Genomic DNA, 23,004 nt, shown 5'->3' on the forward strand with positions numbered 1-23,004 from the left:
GCACTGCTAGCTAAGCTAACGCTAGCATTAGCAGTGCTTGCTCCTGCTGTCAGTTTCGTTCGAGGCTTGATCGGTACTCCAGTGAGAATGACATTATTCATCCTTACTTGCTGTTCCACATCGTCCAGTCTTTTCTCAAGAATCTCGACCCGGTTTTCTCGCTGCTCGTTTTGAGCCCGAAATCTTCGGAACTCTTCCATCATTTCCCAAAGTGGCGTTAGCTTAGCCGACACTTGTTCCATAAAACTTTTCAGCGTTTCTTGAATAAGTCAAGAGTCTTTTTGAGGTCTTCGTATTCCTGGGGTTTCTTCGGGGGCATGGTCAGCTCTCTTTTTTGGGGAAAATCAACCTTTTAAGTAATTTGAAGATAGTTGTATTCGCAGAGAGGCACGCCACGCATCCTGCTGTGTAACCCGGAACCGGAAGTGTTCCCACACGCATACTTATGCATTCAAACCAACTAGTGTGAGACATTTCATTCAATCACGCAAACTACCGTAATTTCCGGACTATAAGCCGCTACTTTTTTCCTGCACTTACAGCCCTGCGGCTTATTCAGTGACGTGGCTAATTTCTAGATTTAATTGGCGGCCGCCATGTATGTACTTTCGGACTCAGTGAATGGTATGACTTTTCTATTCAACTCCAAGCAACAAGTCATTTATTTTTCAACACACCTCTAAGCAGCCAAACAGCATGGACTTGAGTTCAGGTCTTAGACACTTCAGTCATGGTTCAACAAAAAGAAACACGCATGTCCGGCCGCATCCCAGAATACTTTGGTGCCATTAGACCCAACGTGCACATGATCGCCACTACATTATGATGCAGCTTTCAAGTTAAAAGCAATCGTTAAAGGCAGCATAAAAAAATCCACCATCACCAACGAGTTTGGAAAAGCCGGTCAGCTGCTGACGGAAAAGCTGCAATCTGCAGCTGGGCTGCACGTAAATATGTGGGAATAACATCAGCCTTTATTTTGTCGGGACACGACTGGAAACACAAATTGACGTGGTCATTTTAACTGTTTCTAAGGACTGAGCTGAATTTTGCTTTGAAAAGCTCACAGCCTCTGTGTGAGCTGGAGACATGTTCTCCTGCTACTCGTTCACATAGAGCTGCGGGGCCGATGGCAGTCTGATGGCTCCCACACGTAACAACGCATCCGCCCCTCATACACAAAACGTACAGTATTAAGTCCGATTGCTCTGCACAGACACGATTTGCTCCGTCCACCGGCGCAATGGGGACGAAGCGCTACTCCCTGGAGCCGCCCTGGCCAGGGGTTTCGGAGAAGATAGGAAGGGGAGACAAGGAGCGCGTGGGGCGAGCGCGGAGCGCAGAGGCGTCGAGCCATTCTGCAGGCTGCAGCCAGGGCTTCCTCGAGGCGTCCACGGAGCAACAGTGTTTATTGTGGAAGGAAACTTCTGACGCACGCGCCGCGCAGAGGTGCGCGTATCGCGCTGAGGCGCGCGCTTTTCAGTCGCCGCTGCTTCATTTTATCGGTGTTTTTTTTAACCAGCCCCGTTACCACCATAATGCTGCCGCGACACAAGCGGAAGGAGAGCTGTTCTTCCGTTCGCCCCTCCATCCACTGCTGCTCCTTGCTCATTCTTAAACACGTACAACAGTATGGCGGGCCGGGTTAGACCCGCCTTTAGCCCCTAAGACTCATAACTGAGGGATGTAATGTTGATTATATGGTTACTTTTTGTAATTTTATGTATGATATCTAGATTGTCAATAAGTAAAAAAAAACAAAATAAAAAAAAACATAAGTGAGGAACTTGTGAACAGAATAGAGGTCCATGCTGTTTGTCAGATGTGGGTGTATTCAAAAACATGAGCCTCAGGCAAGGCTGTCTCCTCCCACAGTGTGCTAATGAAATGCACTCAGTTTGGGAGTCGGAACGTGAATTATCAGGCTGACCATGTTGCGTAATGCATGCGGCTTGTACACTGACGCGGCTTGTGTATGTACAAAAGAAGTTAAATACGTGAAAATGGACAGGTGCGGCTTATAATCGGGTGCGCTCTATAGTCCGTTAATTACGGTATTTGTGCAAAGGTGAGATAGCACCTGTGCTCGAGTGAGTGTTTCTCTTCCTGTAAAGTGGATGATGGATTTTTTGTGAAGTCCCATTTTCACAGGACTTCACAAAATTCTATGAAGTCCGTAGAGGTGGAGCTCTTGTAGGCATCTGATGTTCTGAGGTCCAGCTGCTTCTAGGATGCCGTTGTGCTCAGTAGCAGCCATCCTCTGAGGATCTCTCAGTGGAACCTGAAGTTCAGCTAAAGATCAAGCAAATTCATGGGAAATGTGCTCTGCTGAGGAAATAAAAAAACAACTTGTAGTCTTCCCTTTTCCTTCAAACTACACCATTCTCTGACCTTGATGTTGTTGAGGTTGACCTCCACCAGGTCAGGATCATTCCTCTTGATTTTCATCAGTGTTTCCTCCACGTCAGTGGAGTTTGGCTCCTCATCAGGGACCGGCTTATACTGTGTGCACTGGATCACACCTGGAGAGGAAGACAGGACAAAGAAGACTGTATGTTCAGCGATGCTCTGCAGCAGGAACCTGCACTGTTCCACCATTCAAAATGTAATGCTGCAGTCATTTTCATTGACCTGGCTCCCAATAAGTGATGGATATCATGTAAACTAAGTGGATGTCGTCTCCACAGTGTCTGTTTCACTTCACAGAGGATGGGAGGTAATTGTACTGTGGTGACAGACAGCTCATTTTATGTTTTCCACATGATGGTCTTACTACGTTCAGCGTGTCTGACTTATTGGAGCCAAATTGGAGCCTTTAAAATGTTTCATCAGTGTCAACATTCTGTGGGGATAAAAAGCTCATTTTGTAAGTAAGTCCATCAATCAAACAGCCATGAACACACAGCTAAACGGACGAGCAGGTCCACCTGACCACAGCGCCTTCAGGTTGGTAGTAGACAGTCAGGTGTTGCAGGTGAACTTGGTGAGTCTCAAAGTGTCATCATCAGACTTGGATCAAGACCCAGAGCTACTGCAGAGTTTGTGACAGACCCAGGAGTGGAGCCCAGTAAGTGACAGAACACAACCATGACCAGAACCTCTGACCTCTGACCACAGACATTTATATTACTGGACAATCATCTCTGACGTCACCCATTGACTTCTGCAGTCCTCCTACTTGAAGAATAACTTGTCAGCTCACAGGGCCGCCATGTTGGCTGGATTTAGTTCCGCCTAACTTAGACGTTGTCTAAATATGATGAAAAGAGGCAGGGCCAAATGAAGCCATTTCCCCCCCTTTGTTTTTGTCCACGCCCACAGTCTATGCGGGTCCACCGGCCAGTTCCACCATGCGAACGCTAACTGCTTTAGCTAAAGCTCATGACTTCCTAATATTTAAACCCCGGTCACAAGTTAGGTAGGAGTCATGTAGGTAGGTATGTAGGTATACGTCATAGATAGATAGATAGATAGATAGATAGATAGATAGATAGATAGATAGATAGATAGATAGATAGATAGATAGATAGATAGATAGATAGATAGATAGATAGATAGATAGATAGATAGATAGATAGATAGATAGATAGATAGATAGATAGATGACTTTATTAATCCCACAATGGGGAAATTTCATTTCTGTGGCAGCAACACGACATTCAGAAATAATCTATATAATATAACATCAATAAAGGACATCACAAATGACATTTATATTAGATCATTAAAAATATTACTAAAATTATTATGAAAAATTATTATCAAAAATGAGATTCTTAATAAATAAAGAAATAAATATTAAATAAATACAGCTGCAAAAGTGTAAAAAACATGCGGTCTGCAAAACATGTAAACTGTAAAAAAACATTACAAATTTTTTCAAAATACAGAAATAACTAATGAAGTTCACACCAAAAACAAAAACAAACAACTGTTCAGGAACAAAAAACAATTTAAAATTGAAAAACAACAACTACAACAAAAGTAAATGAATCAATGACTAAACAGAAAAACACCCCTGGGACCGTGGAGTGTCACTTTGACACGGTGTTGTACAGTCTGATGGCTGTGGGGAGGAATGACCTGCGGTAGCGCTCCTTCTTACACTGAGGGTGCAACAGTCTTGTGCTGAAGGAGCTGGTCAGCGCCTCTACAGTTTGGTGTAGGGGGTGGGAGGGGTTATCCATGATGGATGTCAGCTTAGCTAACATCCTCCTGTCCGCCACCTCCTCGATGGATTCTAGTGTGCAGCCCAGGACAGAGCCGGCCCTCCTAACCAGTTTGTTAAGCCTCTTCAAGTCTCTGCCTGCACTGCCCCCCGCTCAGCACACAACTCCATAAAGGACCACTGAGGCCACCACAGTGTCATAAAAGGTCCTCAGCAGCTGTCTGCACACGCCAAAGGACCTCAGGCTCCTCAGCAGGTGAAGGCGACTCTGGCCCCTCCTGTACAGAGCATCCGTGTTGTTGGACCAGTCCAGTCTGTTGTTCAGGTGAACACCCAGATATTTAAATGTGTCCACGACCTCAATGTCTGAACCCTGGATGTTCACCGGTGACTGTGGTGGTGAGGACCTCTTGAAGTCCAGTATCAGCTCCTTCGTCTTGCTGGTGTTAAGCAGCAGGTGGTTAACTTCACACCAGCCAACAAAGTCAGTGATGACCCCCCTGTACTCCTGCTCATCCCCCCCTGATACACAGCCCACAATGGCACTGTCGTCTGAGAACTTCTGCAGATGACAGTGGTGGGAGTCGTAGGTGAAGTCTGATGTGTACAGGGTAAACAGGAATGGGGAGAACACAGTCCCTTGAGGTGCCCCCGTGCTGCAGACCACCACATCAGTCACGCAGCCTCACAAACTGTGGCCTGTCTGTGAGGTAGTTGATGGTCCAAGCAACCAGATGTTGGTCCACACCTGCAACCTCCAGCTTCCTCCTCAGCAGTGATGGCTGAATTGTGTTGAAAGCACTGGAGAAATCAAAAAACTCTCACAGTAATCTCCCAGGGGCCTCCAGGTGAGACAGGGCCCAGCTGCAGGTAGATGATGGCGTCATCCACCCCGATGCCTGGTCGATATGCAAACTGCAGCGGGTCCAGTGCTGAGCTCACCTGAGTGCGGAGATGGCTGAGGATGATCCTCTCCATAGCCTTCATCAGGTGGGAAGTCAAGGCGACAGGTCTGAAGTGGTTCGGTTCCGTAGGACGAGGTACCTTTGGAACCGGAACCAGGCAGGAAGTCCTCCAGAGGACTGGTACCTTCTCCAGTCTGAGGCTCATATTAAATATGAACAGCCCCCCCACACAGAGCTGGTCTGCACACTCCCTGAGGAGCCTGGAGGTGATGCTGTCAGGGCCTGTTGCCTTCCTGGCCTTTGTTCTCCTTAACTCCATCCTAACCTGATTCAGGGTGAGGCAAAGGGGGGTTGGAGGATGGGTGGGAGGTGGCTGGTCTGGTGCTGTGAGTCGTTGGGGGGGGGTCCCTTTGCTTCTGTTGGAAGAAGGGGAGAGTGGACTGTTTGGTGCTGAGGTGGTAACAGCTGCAGCTGGGAGGAGACGCCTGAGCTGGAAAGGTGTGAAGGGGGGGGCCGTGTGGGTGGAGACTGGGGGCTGGGCAGAATCAAATCTGTTAAAGAACAGGTTCAGTTCATTTATCCAGGCTTGGTCACCTGTGACCTGGCGACATTTCCAGCCTCAGCATGTCCTGAGATGTGTTTTAGACCCCTCCACACATCACGGATGTTGTTCTGTTCCAGGCGCTGCTCCAGCTTCTTCCTGTAGCAGTCCTTGCACTTCCTGATCTTATATTTCAGGTCCCTCTGTACTCTGCGTAGCTCCTCCTTGTCCCCAGAGAGAAAAGCCCTCTTCTTTTTATTTAGAATAGAAATAGAAATAGAAATATCTTTATTTGTCATTGTACATGTACAACGAAATTACAGTGCAATTTTTTCCGGTGGAATAAAAAGTCAAGTAAGAATAGAAAACTAAAAACTGCGAAATAAGACAATATCAGAAAGATATGTTAAAAAATATACAACAAAATATAAAAAGGAGGTTACACCTTCTCCGGTTATTGCACACTTCCCTAATAAATAAACTTTATTTAGCAGCGTTTAAGGCCACGGTGGCTCTCGGATAGAAGCTGTTTTTTAATCTGTTTGTCCTTGTTTTAATTGTTCTGTATCTCCTGCCTGAAGGCAGCAGTTCAAACTGGGAATGACCGGGGTGTGATGGATCCAGCAGAATGTTTTGAGCCTTTTTTAGGCAGCGAGAACTGTACAGTTCTTCCAGGGATGGGAGAGGGCAGCCGATGATCTTCTGGGCTCTTGTGGCGACTCTCTGGAGAGCTGTCCTAGCCGCAGCTGTGCAACTGGCAAACCAGGCACAGACACAGTACGTTAAAATGCTCTCTATTGAGCAGCGGTAGAAGGACACCAGCAGTTTCTCACTCAGTTTGTTTTTCTTTAAAAGCCTGAGAAAATACAGTCTCTGCTGGGCCTTCTTCACCAGAGCAGTGGTGTTGGCGCTCCAGGTCAGGTCCTGCTCAATGGTGACGCCCAGGAGCTTGAAAGCAGCCACCCTCTCCACACAATCCCCACCAATAGACAGTGGCTGAATGACATTTTTTTTCTCCTGTAGTCCACCACCATTTCCTTGGTTTTTGTTGTGTTGAGGATTAGATTGTTTTTTTCACACCAGACACAGAGCCGCTCCACCTCGTCCCGGTAAGCGGACTCATCATTCCCAGAGATGAGCCCCACTACTGTGGTGTCGTCTGCAAACTTAATGATGGTATTGCTGGGGTGGGTGGAGGTGCAGTCTTGTGTGTAGAGGGTGTAGAGCAGGGGGCTCAGCACACAGCCCTGTGGGGAGCCGGTACTGAGGGTGAGAGCTGTCGACGTGTGGGACCCTACTCTAACCCTCTGGGGGCGGTCTGTCAAGAAGTCCAAAATCCAGAGGCATGTGGAGGTGGGGAGTCCGAGGGCCTCCAGTTTGGAAACAAGTCTGTGAGGGAGGATGGTGTTAAAGGCGGAACTGAAATCCACAAACAGCAGCCTCACGTAGTTCCCCGGTTGCTCCAGATGGGACAAAGCAGTGTGGAGAGTGGTGGTGATGGCATCTTCTGTGGACCTGTTCGCCCTGTATGCAAACTGGTAGCTGTCAAGTGTTGATGGAAGGCATGAGGTAATGTGGTTGCGTACCAGTTTCTCAAGGCATTTTGTGATGATCGGGGTCAAGGCGACGGGTCTATAGTCCTTGAGGCCTGTGATTGTGGATGTTTTGGGCAGAGGGACAATAGTTGAGGATTTGAGGCAGGGTGGGACGATGGACTGATGTAAGGAACGATTGAAGATCTTAGTAAAGACCCCCGCCAGCTGGTCTGCACAGTCCTTCAGCACCTGTCCAGTGATGCCATCAGGTCCGACAGCCTTCCTCGGGTTCACAGACCTCAGCGTGCGCCTCACCTCATGTTCCTCTACCCTTAGGGAGGGGCCGTTGTTCGCTGATGCCTGTAATGCAGCTGTCTCTGGTGGCTCCACCTCGAAGCGGGCAAAGAAGAGGTTAAGCTCCTCTGCCAGTGAAGGGTTCCCATCAACAGCAGCGAGGTTTGGTCTGTAGTTGGTTAGATGTTGGATCCCTTGCCAAACCTGCCGTGTGTTGTTTGTTTTGAGGTTGTCTTCCATTTTTTGCTTGTAGTCTATTTTGGCCTGTCGGATGCCTCTCTTCAGGTTTGCTCTGGCAGAGCTGTACAGGTTCCTGTCACCGGACCTGAAGGCTGTGTTCCTCCCAATTTGTTCTTTCAAAGCAGTCCTGCAGCTGGTGGGAGGCACCTTCGGGCCAAGTTTTAATAGTCTTTCTTTTGGTGGGAGCCCGTTTCCTGAGGGGGGTATATGCAGGGGCTAGGAGCAGGGAAATGTGGTCTGACTGGCCCAGGTGGAGGGTCTTCAGCTCAGGAGTAACCCAGGGCTTGTTGTTGGAAAAACACTGCACTGATTTTGTGTGCACTGTGTTTTCCACACAAAAATTGACATAGTCCGTGATGCAGTTAGTGAGACTGTCAATGTCCTCCCCGTGTGGACTGCAGAGAACGTCTCAGTCTGTGGTGCTAAAACAGTCCCTTAGTCGCTCTGTTACCTCCTCAGTCCAGATCTTCACCGTTTTAATCTGTGGTTTCTGCTGTTTCACCACTGGAGTGTACGCAGAGGAGAGATGGACCAGGTTGTGATCAGAGCGTCTTAAAGGGGGGAGGGGGGCAGAAGTATATGCATTCTTGATGTTAGCATAGAAAAGGTCCAGAGTTTTTCTGTCCCTCGTATGACAGTTCACATACTGGGTGAAGTTGGACAGGGTGGCGGAGAGGGGGGTGCATGCATGGTTAAAGTCCCCAGAAATCAGGATCAGGGCCTGCGGGTGTTGTGTCTGCAGCTGGGACACGGTGCTGTGCACGCGCTCACAAGCGACAGCAGCGTCAGCCGACGGGGGGATGTAAACAGTCACCACCAGCACATGGGAAAACTCCCGTGGAAGGTAGTACGGCCGAACGCTGACTGCCACCAGTTCAATGTCCTTGCTGCAGTGCTGTTCTTTCACAGTCATGTGGTTCCGGTTACACCACCTGTCATTCACGAACACCGCCAGACCACCGCCTTTCTTCTTTCCGCTCTGCGCCGCGCTCCGGTCCGCCCGCACCAGCGTGAATCCAGTAACTGAGACCACGGAGTTTGTCATGTCCTGGTTGAGCCACGTCTCGGTGAAACACAGCAGGCTGCTCTCACGGTACACCCGCTGCAGACGCATGAGCGCTGTTAGCTCGTCCAGCTTGTTAGAGAGCGCGCGGACGTTTCCCATAGTAACGGATGGTAAACATGGCTTGTACCTCCGTCTTCTCTTCCGGCGTTTAACTCCAGCTCTGCAGCCTCGTCGTTTCCTCCGTATTTCAGCTGGAACATCTGGCTTTCCAGCGAGGAGAATCTCAACTCGTCCAAGAGCTAACAGCTGATCTCGAGTGTAAACAATGGAGCTGCATCCTAACGGATTCCCCGAGGCCGGTTCAAAAGGTTGAGAAAAAATAAAAAAACAAAAAGCAAAAGTAATAATGTTCCTGTCGTTTGTCGTTGAACTTCGTAATAGTTGTTGAAAAATACAAAAAACACAAATAAGTTGGAAGAAAATATTAAAAAACGCAAAGTAAGGAACACAAAAAGGTAGAGCTGCCCAGATAAGCTGCCACACACGCGGCGCCATGGTAACCGATCAAACATGTAGTTATGTGTCATGTAGGTATGTGTCATGAAGGTATGTGTCATATAGGTGTGTGTCATATAGGTGTGTGTCATGTAGGTGTGTGTCATGCAGGTGTGTGTCATATAGGTGTGTGTCATGTAGGTGTGTGTCATGTAGGTGTGTGTCATGAAGGTATGTGTCATGAAGGTATGTGTCATGCAGGTGTGTGTCATGAAGGTATGTGTCATGTAGGTATGTGTCATGAAGGTATGTGTCATGAAGGTATGTGTCATGAAGGTATGTGTCATGAAGTTATGTGTCATATAGGTGTGTGTCATATAGGTGTGTGTCATGTAGGTATGTGTCATATAGGTGTGTGTCATATAGGTGTGTGTCATGTAGGTATGTGTCATATAGGTGTGTGTCATGCAGGTGTGTGTCATATAGGTATGTGTTATAGAGGTATGTGTCATGAAGGTGTGTGTCATATAGGTGTGTGTCATATAGGTGTGTGTCATATAGGTATGTGTCATGTAGGTATGTGTCATGAAGGTGTGTGTCATATAGGTGTGTGTCATATAGGTGTGTGTCATGCAGGTGTGTGTCATATAGGTATGTGTTATATAGGTATGTGTCATGAAGGTATGTGTCATGGTGGAGGGTGGCTCGAGAGCCGGTTGGACCCAGACGCAGAGGCGGAGGCATGAGGATCAGGGCTAGTGGGTTTTAATACACAAAAAGAACAAACAAAAAGCGCTGCGGAGCAGGATGACAAAAACCAAACGAAAACTCACTGTGGCGTGGCGAGGAACAAGGGACTTGACAGCAAGACATGAACACCAAGACCGAGTTAATGGACCAGCACAGGAGGAAGGCAGAGACGAGACTTAAATACAGACAGGGCAGACAAGACACAAGTGGACACGATCAGGGCTGATGGGGACCAAAGGAAGTAAAACTCAAGAAACAAGACAAGACAGGACCTTACAAAATAAAACAGGAAACAGAAAACAAGACGAAAAACAAGACAGCAAACTCAAACCATGACAGTATGCGTCATATAGGTGTGTGTCATGTAGGTGTGTGTCATGCAGGTGTGTGTCATATAGGTGTGTGTCATGTAGGTGTGTGTCATGTAGGTATGTGTCATGAAGGTATGTGTCATGAAGGTATGTGTCATATAGGTATGTGTCATGAAGGTATGTGTCATATAGGTGTGTGTCATGTAAGTGTATGTCATATAGGTGTGTGTCATGTAGGTGTGTGTCATGAAGGTATGTGTCATATAGGTGTGTGTCATGTAAGTGTATGTCATATAGGTGTGTGTCATGTAGGTGTGTGTCATGAAGGTATGTGTCATATAGGTGTGTGTCATGTAGGTGTGTGTCATGTAGGTATGTGTCATGAAGGTATGTGTCATGAAGGTATGTGTCATATAGGTATGTGTCATGAAGGTATATGTCATATAGGTGTGTGTCATGTAGGTGTGTGTCATGCAGGTGTGTGTCATATAGGTGTGTGTCATGTAGGTGTGTGTCATGTAGGTGTGTGTCATGAAGGTATGTGTCATATAGGTGTGTGTCATGTAGGTGTGTGTCATGCAGGTGTGTGTCATATAGGTGTGTGTCATGTAGGTGTGTGTCATGTAGGTGTGTGTCATGAAGGTATGTGTCATGAAGGTATGTGTCATGCAGGTGTGTGTCATGAAGGTATGTGTCATGTAGGTATGTGTCATGAAGGTATGTGTCATGAAGGTATGTGTCATGAAAGTATGTGTCATATAGGTATGTGTCATATAGGTATGTGTCATATAGGTATGTGTCATGAAGGTATGTGTCATGAAGGTGTGTGTCATGAAGGTATGTGTCATGTAGGTATGTGTCATGAAGGTATGTGTCATGAAGGTATGTGTCATGAAGGTATGTGTCATGAAGGTATGTGTCATGAAGGTATGTGTCATATAGGTATGTGTCATATAGGTATGTGTCATGAAGGTATGTGTCATGAAGGTGTGTGTCATGAAGGTATGTGTCATGTAGGTATGTGTCATGAAGGTATGTGTCATGAAGGTATGTGTCATGAAGGTATGTGTCATGAAGGTATGTGTCATATAGGTGTGTGTCATGAAGGTATGTGTCATGAAGGTATGTGTCATATAGGTATGTGTCATGAAGGTATGTGTCATGAAGGTATGTGTCATATAGGTATGTGTCATGAAGGTATGTGTCATGAAGGTATGTGTCATATAGGTGTGTGTCATGAAGGTATGTGTCATGAAGGTATGTGTCATATAGGTATGTGTCATATAGGTATGTGTCATGAAGGTATGTGTCATGAAGGTGTGTGTCATGAAGGTATGTGTCATGTAGGTATGTGTCATGAAGGTATGTGTCATGAAGGTATGTGTCATGAAGGTCTGTGTCATGAAGGTATGTGTCATATAGGTGTGTGTCATGAAGGTATGTGTCATGAAGGTATGTGTCATGAAGGTATGTGTCATGAAGGTATGTGTCATATAGGTGTGTGTCATGAAGGTATGTGTCATGAAGGTATGTGTCATATAGGTATGTGTCATGAAGGTATGTGTCATATAGGTATGTGTCATGAAGGTATGTGTCATGCAGGTGTGTGTCATGAAGGTATGTGTCATGTAGGTATGTGTCATGAAGGTATGTGTCATGAAGGTATGTGTCATGAAGGTATGTGTCATGTAGGTATGTGTCATGAAGGTATGTGTCATGAAGGTATGTGTCATGAAGGTATGTGTCATGAAGGTATGTGTCATATAGGTGTGTGTCATGAAGGTATGTGTCATGAAGGTATGTGTCATATAGGTATGTGTCATGAAGGTATGTGTCATATAGGTATGTGTCATGAAGGTATGTGTCATGCAGGTGTGTGTCATGCAGGTGTGTGTCATGTAGGTATGTGTCATGTAGGTATGTGTCATGAAGGTATGTGTCATGAAGGTATGTGTCATGAAGGTATGTGTCATGTAGGTATGTGTCATGAAGGTATGTGTCATGAAGGTATGTGTCATATAGGTATGTGTCATGAAGGTATGTGTCATATAGGTATGTGTCATGAAGGTATGTGTCATGCAGGTGTGTGTCATGCAGGTGTGTGTCATGTAGGTATGTGTCATGTAGGTATGTGTCATGAAGGTATGTGTCATGAAGGTGTGTGTCATGAAGGTATGTGTCATGTAGGTATGTGTCATGAAGGTATGTGTCATGAAGGTCTGTGTCATGAAGGTATGTGTCATATAGGTGTGTGTCATGAAGGTATGTGTCATGAAGGTATGTGTCATGAAGGTATGTGTCATGAAGGTATGTGTCATATAGGTGTGTGTCATGAAGGTATGTGTCATGAAGGTATGTGTCATATAGGTATGTGTCATGAAGGTATGTGTCATATAGGTATGTGTCATGAAGGTATGTGTCATGCAGGTGTGTGTCATGCAGGTGTGTGTCATGTAGGTATGTGTCATGTAGGTATGTGTCATGAAGGTATGTGTCATGAAGGTGTGTGTCATGAAGGTATGTGTCATGTAGGTATGTGTCATGAAGGTATGTGTCATGAAGGTATGTGTCATGAAGGTCTGTGTCATGAAGGTATGTGTCATATAGGTGTGTGTCATGAAGGTATGTGTCATGAAGGTATGTGTCATGAAGGTATGTGTCATGAAGGTATGTGTCATATAGGTGTGTGTCATGTAGGTATGTGTCATGTAGGTATGTGTCATGAAGGTATGTGTCATGAAGGTATGTGTCATGAAGGTATGTGTCATATAGGTATGTGTCATATAGGTATGTGTCATGAAGGTATGTGTCATATAGGTATGTGTCATGAAGGTATGTGTCATGAAGGTATGTGTCATATAGGTGTGTGTCATGAAGGTATGTGTCATGCAGGTGTGTGTCATATAGGTGTGTGTCATGTAGGTGTGTGTCATGAAGGTAGGTATGTAGGTTAACCTTGCTTTCTGGAATACCCCTGTGGTTTAATCTCACAGTCAGCCAGTTTCTAAATCTACTACAGTGAACACCAAAGTGGATCTGAAGCTGGATCCAGCTGTCAACCTAAAGCGACCCAGATAATACCGTAAACACAAATATCTAGGTAGTTCATTGCTGGGATTCTTCTACACTTCTGCCTGCATGAATGTTATTGGCAAACAAAGCGGAGGGCTATTTTATCACATAGAAGTCTTGTTCTTTGCACTCAGAGACTATAATAAATAAAGTATTTTATTGTACAGCAAAACCACGTCTCATGTTTTCTTCTCATGCTAACCAGACCTGCAAAAAAAAATTCCTTCATATAACAGTAGAAAATGAAAAAGTGAGACAAAAGTTCAGAAGAGTAAATGAAATAAACATTTTAACCCTTGTGTTATCCTAGGCACTTTAACGTTGGGAGTGGGGTCATCTAGACCCACTAGACAGAGCTCTGAACCTTTCTTCTTCAATGATTTGTGATCTTCACTGGTGTCCATGGATTACATGAAATCTTTCCACCTTTATCCACCTTTGTCATGGTAGGGAGAACACCTCAATGTTGACGTGATCTCCCTACCATCTTACCTGGCCCCACACATGGTAATGGCTAGAATAGTGTTAGTCTCAGACACGTCATTCTTACTAACAGCTCTTGAAATGAGCATGGTAAAGCTCTGAAGGACATGCATGTAGGAGCCCAGCACAAAATTCACGTTACTACAGGTTGACTTTGGACATTATGCAATTTGTTTATTGTATTCCGTTTTTCAGCATTGATTCACCCGCCGTGCTTTTTTTATCTTTAGAAAAATGCCTCTCAGAAGACATTTGTTGTTTTGAGAAAAAAATCTCATCATGCACATCAAGATTATAGCTGAAAAGTATTCTAATGAGTCTGATTGTCATTGGAATATCAATCAGATACTTTTGTTGATGAGTATAGATAGATGTTTTTTTAGTAATGGAATGCGAATGTCTCTTTTTTATATATTGAAACAATGAATTGAAGTAAGGTCCTGTTTACACATGCCAGGTTTATTTCCCAGGGGATTGTGCGTACCCCCACACATGGATGCTGAGCTACAAGGAGCCCATAGCTTGAAGAAAACATTACAGCCAAACCTGCTGTTGGTGCAGTAGGACTAACCCCACCAAACATCCCAGACAAACCCTGAGGTCATACAGACCCCTTACCCTTCTGTGGATGAACTCACAATAAAAAATAAAAAGAACAAAAGAGTGTTACCTGAAAAGGTATATTAATGTCTCTGTACAAGTCATCTCATGTGTCTCTACTGTAAATATATTTTCACTACAAATGCATTTTTACAAAAGTGCTGCACTATTTTTTGTCTTTGCCTTAACTTTGTCACCGTGTTTTTATTCACTGAATAATAATGACAAACTTTGTCTGCATGTGTTTGTGTGTGTGCTTTGGTGTGTGTGTAAGTGTGTTTGTGTCTTAATGTGTGTATGCGTTGGTGTGTGTCTTTGTGTATTTGTGTGCTTGTTTGTCTGTATGTGTGTGTCTGTGTCTTTATGTGTGTTTGTGTATACGTGTGTGTCTTTTTGTGTGCTAGTATGTGTTTGTGTGTATGCGTTGGTGTGTGTGTCTTTGTGTGTCTGTTTGTGTGTGTCGATATGTGTGTTTTTGTATACGCGTGTGTCTTTGTGTGTGTGTTGCACGTACTGTTGAGGCCCTGCTTGTTGACGATGGTGCTGCTTGCCAGAGCTTCGTAGTACTGCTGGTTGCTCATCAGAGTGTGCATGCCCAGAATGGCTGTCGGACAACAAAATACAAACATTTAATCGTTTTTTTTGCCTAAAAATGGATGCAAAAAGACAAAAGTGTGTTTGCTTCGATGGCCATGCTCACTGACACAGCAAAGAAGCAGGTGCAGCAGATAAAGCAGCAGACTCGGTCCAACATGAACTTTAGACGTGATCTCGTCATGGATACCTCACATGCACTCACACCTGAATCTTTCAACACGAACCTCAAAAAAAAACCACACAGGTGACACAACAGCAGCAACAGGTTTCCTGCAGGTCAAGGGAACCCGTGCAAAAATGCAAACACAATTGACTCATCTTCTTAATTTTAAACATATTATCACTCATGTTCCTTAAGTTCAGGTCATTTCTGATCAGACAGGGAAAGGCTTCAAATCTTCTGAGCCATGCCAGTAGGGGGTGGGGCTTGGTAACCGTTAAAGCAGAAAAATGTTTCATCTTCAGGACAGGAGGAGAAAATCAGGCGCTCGTCACCAACACCAACAAAAAACAAGGACTTCGGGAAAGGGTTCAATTTGATGATGAGAACGTTTTCAGAAAACCTGCTGCATGTGGGCTCAGAGGAGATCTGATCCGTTTGAAAGTTAAAAAAAATAAGAATAAACAGTTCAAACAATTCAAGATGTTTTAACCTTTCAAAATAAAAATGTCTCAAAAATAACTGTAAAAATTTTAGGAAAGTTTCCCTTCATGGGATCAATAACACAAATCAATTCTATTCAGGCATGTTCTATTCTAAAGGTTGCATCCTGAAATGAGGCATCCGTGTTTCTGTTCTGTGCTTTAAACATCTAAAGGGACTTTTTCAGGCAGAGTTCTTATGATTTCAGGTTTGTCACAAAAAACAAAGGTTCAGAAAGAGAGGCAGCTTTTCTTTACACGTTACACGTTAATACCGTGAAGCAGAGTCTCCATCATTTCAGGATGTAGTCTTTTTATAAATGAATGTCTGAAACAGTTTGGAGTCCTCAGATCTACATCAATGTTTTTCAGCAGAATTTGGATGTCAGATGAGAACATTTTAACCTTGATGGTGATCATCATTTACTGAATGTGATCAGAAGCGTGGAAACATTGATTAGGATGGATTTTCCTATTAATTGTTTCAGAAGCTGAATGAAAATCTGCCTTTTTCTCAAACCCGTCCACACATTCATTTGTAACAGCCGTTGTCTTGATTTTATCAGCAGTGACAACGTCTGCGTCACACTATAGCAGGGTCATAGCAGAGCATGCTTCCACACATGCGGGCTGAAGGGTCACCAGATACCCAGATGGTGATCGGGTAAGTCCAGCAGTGAAGGGAAAGGAGGGAAAACAGGGAGAAACTGATGGAAAATGAAGAATGAAGAGAATATAGAAACTGAATGAAACAGAGAAGAGTTAGAATGAAGGGAATCAAACCAACGTGATGATGCTGACATTTTCAAAAATTATGAGCTCAGATGGAAGACGGAGAAGACAACCAGAATTTGACACAAAGTAATGTCACAAATCCTCTGAATGAGTAAAGTGAGATCAGGTTTAGTGTTTCTGAACTTAGAAATTCCAAATTTAGCTAAAACAGTTTCAGTTTTAAACTAAAAATACCTGCAATATCACAGAGCTCTGCATCTGTGGCACTGGACAGAGCTTCCTCCAGCTCCGGCTCCAGAGTCACACTCTCCATGATGGGGTCCACTCTCTTCTTAGGCACAAAGGCCTTCCCTGCAGCATCAGAACATCAGAACAGAGCAGATGATCACCAACAGCACAAGTCATGTCCTGAACCTGCATGACCTTTCTCTGTAGTCTTCTGAAGGCTTTTCATACAACCAGGTTGGCCTAAAGATTGGCTGAATGCAGGTGTTGCAACAATTATGATTGGATTACTTTCAAAAAAGTGATAGTACCTGTAAAACAAAAACCATAGTATTCCGTCAGAACACATTCTAACTGCAAACCCTTTTAAATGTGTGTTATGTGGGATTTCTTCCATCAGCTTCTGCAGACCTTCAACATATTTGACGAGTTTCAATGTTTGATTTTGTAGCACCACTACTGTTAGGTTGAGGGTGTAAGGAGCTGTAAGCTAGTAGCAGAGCATGTTAACAATGTGATCATGGGAAATGAGAGTGGGCTTACTCCACACCAACAATCCCGCCCACAACTCGTGAAATCCTAATAAACTCCTGCTGCTCTGCAGAAACTATGTCCTAGAAAATCACAAATGTTTTTTTGGATTGTGGCTAAAAATGTTACAATCAGAATGCAAAGATTACTGGGAAGACTTTAAAAATAGATCAGAAGATGATCGCAGGGGGACTTCTATGTGAGGCTGATATCAAGCTTTTTATGGAACAACAAACCTGCAAGAATTAGTCTAAAAACTTTAAAATCTGCAAAAAGCTGTGGAGGCTTGGAATTACCAAACTTCCACAAGTACTTTCTTGCAAAGAGATTACAATACATCTTAAAATGGTTAAAAAATAATCCAGAAACCAACTCATGGTTAGACTTGGAACAGGCGTTATGTGGAAAGATCAACCTGTCACAGCTACCATTTATTAGCCAAACAGTTAAAAAACAGGATTGTTTCCAAAGTATTAATATAAACGACGCTTTAACAGCATGGTGGGAATTCCTCAAAATATCTAACTCGCCAATTCAACCGTGCAAAATGACACCCATCTGAACAATCCAGATATCCTCATAAACAAAAAAATGATTCACTCCCAGCTTGGCAAGAAGGGGTCGTAAAACTACTAGAGCACCTAATTATTGATAAAATATTCATAACTCCCTAGGAACTTCAAGACAAACATTGAATAAATAACTTCTTGGAATATCAGCAACTTAAATTATTAATAAAAAGTTTAAATATAAAGACAACGATTTAAAGCTACCAGAAGTAGTTACCTCTCTGATTAATTTTTCAATGAATAAAACTCTGTCTAAAAATATACAAACTCTTATGCAATTTAGATAACAAAATGGGATGCAGATTTGAGCATCAGCACAGATGAAACACGTTTAAACTGACACAAAGTCCAAATCTGCAGCTAATCCATCTCAAAACTCTTCACAGAATTTACTACACTGGACAGAGGATGTTCAAGATGGGTCTCAGTAACTCAGACATTTGGGAGCACTGTGACAGTAATCTACCAGACAGTTACATGCACGCACTGTGGTTCTGTCTGCACTCCTGTCCAGGCTCTCTGGCAGCAGGTATGTGCCGATTTATCAGTCTGGCTTAAGGTTTCAATCACAGCTTCACCGTCACTTTGTGTGCTTGGTGACATGAGTGCCATCGATATAGAAGGAGGATTAGCATCTATCATTTTCATAACTCTTTGTATTGCTAAAAAAACTATTTTAATAAATTGGAAAAACAAGAAAAATATAAATATAAGTCAACACAGAAATCTGCTGTTTGATCATATCAGCTTGGAAAAAATGTCAGCCCAAAGTTCAAGCAACTTTTAAAGAATTCAGTCTCTCTGGTCTCCCATAGCTAACTCCGTGACTTAGGGGGTGGGGGGACTGGTCGTCACTGCTCCTTGCCCTTCTGCCGGGGGTGGGTGTGGGGGTCGGGGCCTCCGATGCCCGGCGGGGGGCGGTGGGGACTCCGTTGGTCGGGGGGCCGGGTCCGGTGCTTGGGTGGGGCGGGTTGGGGCGCTGCGTGGTCTTCTGGGCACGGGTGTGGGGGGGGTCGAGTGGTGGTTCGGCTTGGCTTGGGGGGTGGTCTCTTTGCCCGTGCTGGGGGGGGGTGGGGGGTGGCAGGGGTCCTGCTTGGAGGGAAAGGTCCAGCGGCGCTGGGCGGGCTGCCCATCTACACCTGGGGCTGGGATCCACCCTTCCTTGGCTCCGGGACGGGGCGGGGCAACCCTCTTGGGGCCCCCGGTCACTCTGGGTGTCATCCGCTGGGGCTGCGGGGTCTGGGGGTGTGTGGGGGGGGGGCTTGTCGGCCCCGTCCTGTGGAGGGGGCTTTCTGGGAGGGGGGGTCCCACTATCGGTACGGGACCTTGGGGGTTCGACGGGTCGGGGTCTCTGAGGCAATCAGCGCTGAGGCAATCAGCGGTTGCCCTGGCCGATTGGCAGCCTCTGTCCCATCAAGGCCTGACCAGAGCTCTCCCAGGGCCGGTGCTTGGGGGTGGGGGCCTGGACTTGCTCTGGGGGGGGGGGGGGGGGGGCTTTCTGGCTCCACTCTCTCTGTGTGGGGTGGGTGGTGCTGGGCCTGGGGCGTCGGCGCCTCGGGGGATGGGACCCCGGAGCTGGGGGCGTTGCTGGGGGGGGGGGGGGGTGTTTGACCACCGGGGGACAGTCTACCAGCTGTCCCCAATTTACCCCCTTCCTCATATAATCTCATATTAGGGTGAGGGGGTGGGGGGTTTAGCCTGCATTGCGCCTTGGGGGGGGGGGGCTACTTGGCAGTGGTCCCCCTCCCATTGTTGGCTTATGGAATGGGCCTCCCTTCTCTCTCGGATTTATTTGCACCTTAGACATGTAGGGCCCCTTGGTGGGGAGGGTGAGGGGACATCACTGTGAGTAATCAGGAGATGTCCCCTCAGTGCCCTACCTGCCAATTTTAACTGCACCCCCTTTGTACACACACCCTTCCCCCTTCAAAATATACATTCCAACATGAATACACACACATGCACACACACACCCTCACTAACACACACGCACACACTTATTTCGCAAGGAAGGTGGGACCTTGGACCATCTGTCCCCTACCCCATCCCTGGTGGGGCGTGCGGGGCTCTTGGCAACGGCGGCCGTGTTCCCTGGGTGCCGGTTTCCTGGGCCCGGCGGTCCTTTCTCCACGCAGGGAGAGGGATCCCTGAGCTCTCTTACAAGGCCAGAAGCCGGGGATCATATCACACCTGAGCCGGGGGTGTCTGTCTCCCTGTGGGGTGGGTTCTGGTCTTTGCCGCCGGGTGCTGGGCCTCGCCAGACTTCCATCTGTTGCCCAGCCTGGTCGGGCCATGTCTACAACAACCCTTGTGGGCCCCCTTCTCCCTGGGGTGCCCTCCTCCTGGGCGGGGGCAGCTGGCCCCTATCTTGCACCTTTCTGGACCAACCGTGGGCCTGGTGGATGGCTGCCTGGAGCGCGGAGCGGGTCTCCCTTGGGGGGTCCTGCCTCGTACCTGGGGTTGGGGGATACCCAGAACCCCTGGGTGGTGATGGGGTGCTCGTCTGGGGCTGTGGGCACCCCTCACGGGTGGTGCCCGGCATTGGGCCCTCCTGGCGCTGCGGGGGGGCTGCTCTCCTGGTTGGGCTGGGGCGGCACTCTCTTTCCCCCATGCCTCCCTGCTCTCTGGCTCTGGGGGCCTCGCGGCGGTCCTGCTGGCCCTGGCCTGGGTGGCGAACGTGGTCACCCGGGGGGCGGTTGTTCCCTGTCTGTTGTCGCGTGGCGTAGGGGGCTTCTGGCTGCCGCGGCTGCTGCGGCGGGGGTCTTGGTGTGGGGATGGCTGGTCACTCCCCCTCCTTCTTTTCACATTCCATCGTCCATTTTAGAAAAACATAAACACTCAACTGAGCACAGGTGTTAGCTCACCTTTGCACTAATAGTTTGCATGATTGAATGAAATATCTCACACTAGTTGGCTTAAAGGCATAAGTATGCGTGTGTGAACACTATCTGTATTGTGTACATGTTGACATGTGGAAATTTTTGCAGCTAGCAGGTGTGTCTGTAACATTTGAGTGTGTGTGAGGACAGGCCCCGCCCCTTTAAGATTTGTATTATATCTGAATTAAAGGCTGCTTCTATTCCTTCTATCCCTCATGTTTTTCTCTTATCTGCTGCAGTTTTATCATCATGTTTTTTACATTTATATTTATTCATTATTACATATATATATAGACTACATGGATGACATCAGCTATATGCTAAGAGTGTGCATGACATTGACTCCCTGATCCACACCACCAGGATCTACAGTACTGACATTGGGATGTCATTCGGGCTCCAGAAATGCAGCCGGATGGTGACAAAGAGAGGCAAGGTAGTCCACAGAGTAGGGGTCTCACTCCCAGAAGGAACAATGGCAGACATTGAGGACGGTTACAAGTACCTTGGAGTTCAAGGCAGGCAATTGGCAACCTGGAGCAGGCAACAAGGAAAGCTGCAACAGCTAAATACTTCCAACGAGTAAGGCAAGTCCTGATAATCCAGCTCAATGGCAAAAATAAGACCCGGGCAATAAACAGCTACGCACTGCCAGTTATCAGATACCCTGCAGGAATGATAAGATGGCCAAAGGAAGAGATACAGACCACGGATGTTAAAACACGAAAGCTCCTCACCATGCATGGAGGGTTTCATCCCAAATCCAGCACCCTGAGACTGTATGCTAGCCACAAGGAAGGAGGCAGAGGACTAGTGAGCGTAGAAGCCACTATCCAGGATGAAACATCCAAGATCCATGAATACATCAAGCTCAAGGCCCCAACTGACAGTGTGCTCAGTGAATGTCTCAGGCAATGGAGAGCAGAGGATACAGTGCTGGAGGACAGACCCTCATGGGAGGACAAACCCCTGACTGGGATGTACCACCGGACCATAACTGAAGTGGCTGATATCAAGAAGTCCTATCAATGGCTAGAAAGGGCTGGTGGTGCCTGTGGTAATTGGAGCACTCGGGGCAGTAACCCCCAAGCTGGAGGAGTGGCTACAACAGATACCTGGAAAGACCTCAGACCTCTCAGTCCAGAAAAGAACAGGAACAGCTAAGATACTGCAGGACCCTCAAGCTCCCAGGCCTCTGGTGGAGGACCCCAGATTGGAGGAGAAACCACCCGTGGACGGTGAGAAGGGAATTTATATACATTAATAGTCATTTTTATCAGAAGCTTTTGTCAAAAGCAACTAAAGAATGCAGTAAATAATAAAGAACAACTGATTCGGGTCTCTGCGACGCTTGGCGCTCATGTCATCCAAACACTAAGGGGTTCACCTTTTTTTCTCCAGTTCATCATTCACACTCTCGTTTAGATTATTTATTAGTCAGTAACTCCCTTTTGAAAGAAATTAAAAGTTCCAACATTCATCCAATTATTATCAGTGACCATGCACCAGTTTCTATTACTATTTCAAGGGAAGTACCCACACCCTCGTGTTCAACCTGGAGGTTTAATACGTCTCTGTTAAAAGACCAGGAATTTCTTGAATTCTTTAAAAAAAGAGTGGGAAACCTTCTTAGAATTCAACAATACTTCTGAAATATCACCAAGTATTCTGTGGGAAACAGCAAAAGCAGTCATGAGAGGGAAAATCATCTCTTATTCAACGCATAAAAAACGCAAAGAGAAAGCAGATTTATTAGAATTAGAAAATAAAATCAAAACTCTGGAGACTGCTTATGCTGCTTCTGCACAGGGACACATTCTGGGCGACCTGGAAAATTTAAAGCTGCAGTTAAATGACATCATCAATAAACAAACACAATTCCAGATACAAAGGCTTCGACTGGAAAGATATGAAAACTCAAATAAATCTGGCAAATTTCTAGCTAATCAGCTTAAAATTAATAAAGAAAAATCAACAATAACTTCTATTATGGACCAAACAGGGAATGTCACCCATGACCCGGTAAAAATTAATAATGCGTTTAAAGACTTTTATCAAAACTTATACACTCTACAGATCAATCCATCAGAGCAAAGCATCAACTCATTTCTTAACAATATAAACCTGCCCAAGTTAAACGAAGATCAAATCACAAATTTAGACTCTCCGCTCTCGTTGTCTGAGCTTCATGAAGCTCTGTTACTTATGCCTAACAGCAAAGCACCAGGACCCGACGGCTTTCCTGCAGAGTTTTATAAGGAATTCTGGGAACAACTGGCACCAACGTTTTATAAAACGGTAAAATTTATCAATGAAAGCCAATCTCTACCACCTAACATGAACTCTGCCAACATTATCCTTCTTCTAAAACCAGACAAAGACCCCACGAGTCCTTCAAGCTATCGCCCCATTTCTTTAATTAATGC

At 45.8% G+C, this 23,004-nt stretch overlaps 1 protein-coding gene across 3 annotated transcripts in view; it reads right to left on the reverse strand.

The window, feature by feature from the left end:
- The window catches only part of tmod1 (tropomodulin 1), a 113,535-nt gene that overhangs the window by 30,520 nt on the left and 60,011 nt on the right, over window positions 1–23,004 (reverse strand). For all 3 annotated transcript variants that reach the window (XM_023952021.1, XM_023952050.1, XM_023952078.1), the window contains exons 5-7: window positions 16,609–16,725; window positions 14,915–15,004; window positions 2,392–2,522 (exon numbers count right to left, since the gene is read on the reverse strand). In XM_023952021.1, the coding sequence (XP_023807789.1) occupies window positions 2,392–2,522; window positions 14,915–15,004; window positions 16,609–16,725 (338 nt within the window). The remainder of the gene's footprint in view (window positions 1–2,391; window positions 2,523–14,914; window positions 15,005–16,608; window positions 16,726–23,004) is intronic.

Source organism: Oryzias latipes, chromosome 1 (assembly GCF_002234675.1).
Source record: "Oryzias latipes chromosome 1, ASM223467v1".
Lineage (NCBI taxonomy): Eukaryota > Metazoa > Chordata > Actinopteri > Beloniformes > Adrianichthyidae > Oryzias > Oryzias latipes.